The 6,029-nt window shown below is 35.7% G+C and overlaps 1 protein-coding gene and 1 long non-coding RNA gene across 3 annotated transcripts in view; both read left to right on the forward strand.

The window, feature by feature from the left end:
- The window catches only part of LOC113110849 (cyclin-dependent kinase 18-like), a 94,762-nt gene extending 93,260 nt beyond the window's left edge, over positions 1 to 1,502 (forward strand). For both annotated transcript variants that reach the window (XM_026275078.1, XM_026275079.1), the window contains exon 16: positions 21 to 1,502. In XM_026275078.1, the coding sequence (XP_026130863.1) occupies positions 21 to 55 (35 nt within the window). In that variant the 3' untranslated portion in view covers positions 56 to 1,502. The remainder of the gene's footprint in view (positions 1 to 20) is intronic.
- Positions 1,503 to 2,445: 943 nt separating this feature from the next.
- Positions 2,446 to 4,849, forward strand: LOC113111332 (uncharacterized). The gene is made up of 3 exons (XR_003293296.1): positions 2,446 to 3,260; positions 3,417 to 3,494; positions 3,668 to 4,849. It is a non-coding gene; the product is annotated as an uncharacterized LOC113111332 (long non-coding RNA).
- The last annotated feature ends 1,180 nt before the right edge of the window (positions 4,850 to 6,029 follow it).

Raw genomic sequence — 6,029 nt, forward strand, 5'->3', positions numbered from 1 at the left:
GTTATTTTCTCCAAATCCAGGTCGAGGCAAGAACCGCAGACAAAGCATATTCTGAAGACAAGAATCCAAGTGGTGTGCATGAAGGGATCGCCAGAACAAAACCATTATGAAGCAAACAGCTTTGTTTCTCCATTCCAAACGTGCATGCATGCATGCATCCATTCACATTCACACCAATTTATTAGTCTGTACTTCAGAAAACAGACTGAACAGAAGTGAATCATCCTCAGTCATGAGCTGGTTACAACTGTAACAAAGGCTCAATCAAATCTATCCTGCAGTCTATTGCAAACCTTAAAACCACACTGATACTTAAGCTGAAGACATTTAGACTTGAGATCTGCCTCTTCTCTGCCAGGATCTAGTAGTATTTTCAGACATTCCTAGTATTTTTAATTGTGCGTTTATGTGTATGTGCCAAGAAACATGGTAGCTTCATGTCCTACTGTTTTTTTTCCAACGAGTTGAAATTTCCTTCATTTCTGTTTGAGGTTTGACTTGTTTTGCCATACGTGTTTGATGAGTCATTGCACAAGCTGATATTGCGGTTTATTTCATAAGTATTCATTCAATACTGTAATACAGAGAAGAGTTGACATATTAAAAATGTAAATTGTCGTATAAATATTTGAGCCATTGAATAAAGAATTACTTGAATTCTGTCAAGACACCATTTAAGTTAAACTACTAAAAGTGCTGTAAGCGATTCTAGAACAGAATTCTTCTAAACCTCACCCTGTCCACAAAATGATTGACAGGCAGAGTTAAAAAAAAAGCTATAGTTGCTTACAGCATCTTTAACTAGTTACTAATTTATGAATTCTTCAAAAGGTGCCTTTTGCTGACCGTAAGAGATGATGGGGTCCAATTTTACGCCTTTCGAAAAACCATCTACTTCAATCTCCTCAAGGATCTCGGTCCTTTCAAGTAATTGTACATGCAGATAGTCATTTTGCCATTTAAGCTAATTGCTTCTCCGTATTTGCACATGGCATGCAAGTGTCCTGGACCTGAAACCTCATGTTGTTCACCTTCTCCTACTGTATCTTGTAGTTTGAAAATGAAAGCACTATGACTCTTTGTTGTAGACGGAAATGAACACAAGTTAAAACTAAGCACAAACTAGTTTTACAGTGGACAGAAATAAAAAGCTAGGTTTTAGTTTAATGTTACTGCAGCAGCGGCACTAATTTATGTGTTTTGTGGTAAATTAAAATATTTTAAATACTCTATTGAAAAGAATTAATATATAAATATATGTATTTTGACAAGTGTTTTCTTTATTCTCAGTGAACTTTTGCCAGAAAAAAATAAACCATTGTATTAAATTGACTTAGATGATGTCTAAATGTTTTATAAAAGATTTAGATTTTTGTATGAAATGTGACATAAAAGATTTTGTGTGATTTGTCTATTCTATTATGATATGATATTCTGATAAGCTGAATGTATTGTGACTGCGAAAATGCCAAAAATAATTAAACAATAAACGAAATAAACGCTGACGTTGAGTTGAAGCATGGGAATGTTGACTACCCTCGTCTCAAACAATAGTCTTACTGTTTTGAATGGTGCTTGTTTGGCATTAGTACACTTCACAAAGTAAACTTGAAATAGGATTTGGTCTAGGCAATATACTGTCTCCTGGACAGCAAGATAAACCTGTGTGCAAATTAATGAGTGCGTTGTTAGCACAGCTGCAACAAAAGACTTGTATAAGAACTCGTTAGACCTGTCAGATGCACTCGGTATAGGGTTCACATGAAAATATCTGTAAAACAAAACAGTCCAAATATGCATGACGCCTCAGGCTGCAGTGCGTGATTTTTTACATTCACATCAATGTTGACTTTGATGACGACCAAACAGTTGAGAAATGTGAAACACACCTGTCGCCCGGATCTGTTTGAATCTTTTAAATGATTCATTTCTTGAACCGGTTCGTTTGAGTCATGAGTCGATAGTGTTATTTTTGGTCAGGACCAGGTTTGATAAAAACCTGTGGCACTTATCTCCTTCTCAAAATGTTGGAAGGTTAAATAATATTAGCGAATCGCTCCACTTTAATGAATTAGTTCGTTCATCCAATTGTGTTGCATTAATGGCAATTAAATATTAGCCTAAATTAAATGTTAGTCGTCGTATGGTTGGTATAATTGTTATTTAACTGTATACCTATATATGTCATATTTTGCGTTGATGACGACTTTCAGTATGTTTAAATATATGTCTAATGGACACAAGATTATAATTTCCTAATGAGTTGAGTTTCTTTGACTTTTCAAAAAACACACACAAAAACATCAGTAACATAGCCTACTTGATGCAAAACATGATTAAAACACCTTTACCAGCGTTTCTCCACAAACGGTTATTATTAGCCTGTTATTATAAGTGTTCAATAAACAGACTGTAAGTGTGCTCTCTATTATAAAAACAAGCTTCTTAAGCGAGTGTCCAGAGTTTGCAATGGTCAGTGGTGTTTATGTATAGAACTGGGCATCAGCACTCACACTGACAGAGGAACTGTTCTCTGGTCATGTCGAGCTGCCTTCAGATTGCCACTTTCAACAAATTCAGAATGTAGCCTAAATTCAAATGCTCTGATTAATAATTCTGAATGAAGATCCGTATATATTTATATGGCAGCGTTGCAGTCAGGTTAAGGCGCCCGGCATTTTAGTTTTCTGTTGGAATCTCCGTGTGGTCCTGCTTGGTATTGCAGCTTGTTTTGTAGTTATTTATACAGAAAATTGTCTAAATAAATCTAACGTTGATTTTCAATCACAGTTTTTGTTGTTGCATCGTAGGCCTATACATCAATTGTGAATTATTATTTTTACAATTGCAAAAAGCATGGTAAAACAATTATATTAATTTAAAATGTTTCAAGTCTAAACACTTTTCCCTTTGTTACACTGGGATAAATCATACCGGGATGTATGCTAAAATTGTTGGATGTGGCACCGCACCTAGACAATTTTCCACCAGCCGCCACTGATTGCATATATTATAATAATGTATTTTTAATTTATTTATTTTGCACCGTTTTATAATTTTTAATCAGGCGAATACATACGCAACACAAATAAACTGGGGGAAAATAATATCCAATTAAAAATGCACCAGTTCTCTGTTTTCCCCTAATTTTTCTTTTGTTTCTGTTCAGTACGACACCAGGCGCAGGATTTCGGCCGAGGAGTCTCTGAGACACCCTTACTTCCTGACTCTGGGCGAGAACATTCACTCCATACCTGACAGTGAGTTTATCCCAATATTTTCATCATTTCTAGAGTCTTCTTTTATTAACATCACCTCAACACGAGCCTTATAATCTGTCTTTCACCTTGATGAAACAACACACAATACAATACATTTGCTTTGATCATCACCCACTTGTCTTCTATCCTCTCCAGCCTCGTCTGTGTTTTCACTGAGGGAGATCCAGCTACAGAAGGATCTGGGACACAAGAGCTCAGTATTCCAGCCGCTGGGTATTCAATTCCATCGCTTTGATATCACTCATCTCTATTTGCAGAGCGCAACTTGATTATGTTTAGTCATGCACATTAATCCAATCCATAAACCTGTAAGATTAAATGCTTTAAAACATACTCACCTGCACTGCATACTCCGTCTAACAGTGGGTTATTTTCTCCAAATCCAGGTCGAGGCAAGAACCGCAGACAAAGCATATTCTGAAGACAAGAATCCAAGTGGTGTGCATGAAGGGATCGCCAGAACAAAACCATTATGAAGCAAACAGCTTTGTTTCTCCATTCCAAACGTGCATGCATGCATGCATCCATTCAAATTCACACCAATTTATTAGTCTGTACTTCAGAAAACAGACTGAACAGAAGTGAATCATCCTCAATCATGAGCTGGTTACAACTGTAACCAAGGCTCAATCAAATCTATCCTGCAGTCTATTGCAAACCTTAAAACCACACTGATACTTAAGCTGAAGACATTTAGACTTGAGATCTGCCTCTTCTCTGCCAGGATCTAGTAGTATTTTCAGGCATTCGTAGTATTTTTAATTGTGCGTTTATGTGTATGTGCCAAGAAACATGGTAGCTTCATGTCCTACTGTTTTTTTTTCCAACGAGTTGAAATTTCCTTCATTTCTGTTTGAGGTTTGACTTGTTTTGCCATACGTGTTTGATGAGTCATTGCACAAGCTGATATTGCGGTTTATTTCATAAGCATTCATTCGATACTGTAATACAGAGAAGAGTTGACATATTAAAAATGTAAATTGTCGTATAAATATTTGAGCCATTGAATAGAGAATTACTTGAATTCTGTCAAGACACCATTTAAGTTAAACTACTAAAAGTGCTGTAAGCGATTCTAGAACAGAATTCTTCTAAACCTCACCCTGTCCACAAAATGACTGACAGGCAGAGTAAATAAAAAAAGGCTATAGTTGCTTACAGCATCTTTAACTAGTTACTAATTTATGAATTCTTCAAAAGGTGCCTTTTGCTGACCGTAAGAGATGATGGGGTCCAATTTTACGCCTTTCGAAAAACCATCTACTTCAATCTCCTCAAGGATCTCGGTCCTTTCAAGTAATTGCACATGCAGATAGTCGTTTTGCCATTTAAGCTAATTGCTTCTCCGTATTTGCACATGGCATGCAAGTGTCCTGGACCTGAAACCTCATGTTGTTCACCTTCTCCTACTGTATCTTGTAGTTTGAAAATGAAAGCACTATGACTCTTTGTTGTAGACGGAAATGAACACAAGCTAAAACTAAGCACAAACTAGTTTTACAGTGGACAGAAATGAAAAGCTTGGTTTTAGTTTAATGTTACTGCAGCAGCGGCACTAATTTATGTGTTTTGTGGTAAATTTAAATATTTTAAATACTCTATTGAAAAGAATTAATATATAAATATATGTATTTTGACAAGTGTTTTCTTTATTCTCAGTGAACTTTTGCCAGAAAAAAATAAACCATTGTATTAAATTGACTTAGATGATGTCTAAATGTTTTATAAAAGATTTAGATTTTTGTATGAAATGTGACATAAAAGATTTTGTGTGATTTGTCTATTCTATTATGATATGATATTCTGATAAGCTGAATGTATTGTGACTGCGAAAATGCCAAAAATAATTAAACAATAAACGAAATAAACGCTGACGTTGAGTTGAAGCATGGGAATGATGACTACCCTCGTCTCAAACAATAGTCTTACTGTTTTGAATGGTGCTTGTTTGGCATTAGTACACTTCACAAAGTAAACTTGAAATAGGATTTGGTCTAGGTAATATACTGTCTCCTGGACAGCAAGATAAACCTGTGTGCAAATTAATGAGTGCGTTGTTAGCACAGCTGCAACAAAAGACTTGTATAAGAACTCGTTAGACCTGTCAGATGCACTCGGTATAGGGTTCACATGAAAATATCTGTAAAACAAAACAGTCCAAATATGCATGACGCCTCAGGCTGCAGTGCGTGATTTTTTACATTCACATCAATGTTGACTTTGATGACGACCAAACAGTTGAGAAATGTGAAACACACCTGTCGCCCGGATCTGTTTGAATCTTTTAAATGATTCATTTCTTGAACCGGTTCGTTTGAGTCATGAGTCGATAGTGTTATTTTTGGTCAGGACCAGGTTTGATAAAAACCCGTGGCACTTATCTCCTTCTCAAAATGTTGGAAGGTTAAATAATATTAGCGAATCGCTCCACTTTAATGAATTAGTTCGTTCATCCAATTGTGTTGCATTAATGGCAATTAAATATTAGCCTAAATTAAATGTTAGTCGTCGTATGGTTGGTATAATTGTTATTTAACTGTATACCTATATATGTCATATTTTGCGTTGATGACGACTTTCAGTATGTTTAAATATATGTCTAATGGACACAAGATTATAATTTCCTAATGAGTTGAGTTTCTTTGACTTTTCAAAAAACACACAAAAAAACATCAGTAACATAGCCTACTTGATGCAAAACATGATTAAAACACCTTTACCAGCGTTTCTCCACAAACGGGTCGGATC

The sequence above is a fragment of the Carassius auratus genome, chromosome 11 (assembly GCF_003368295.1).
Source record: "Carassius auratus strain Wakin chromosome 11, ASM336829v1, whole genome shotgun sequence".
NCBI lineage: Eukaryota > Metazoa > Chordata > Actinopteri > Cypriniformes > Cyprinidae > Carassius > Carassius auratus.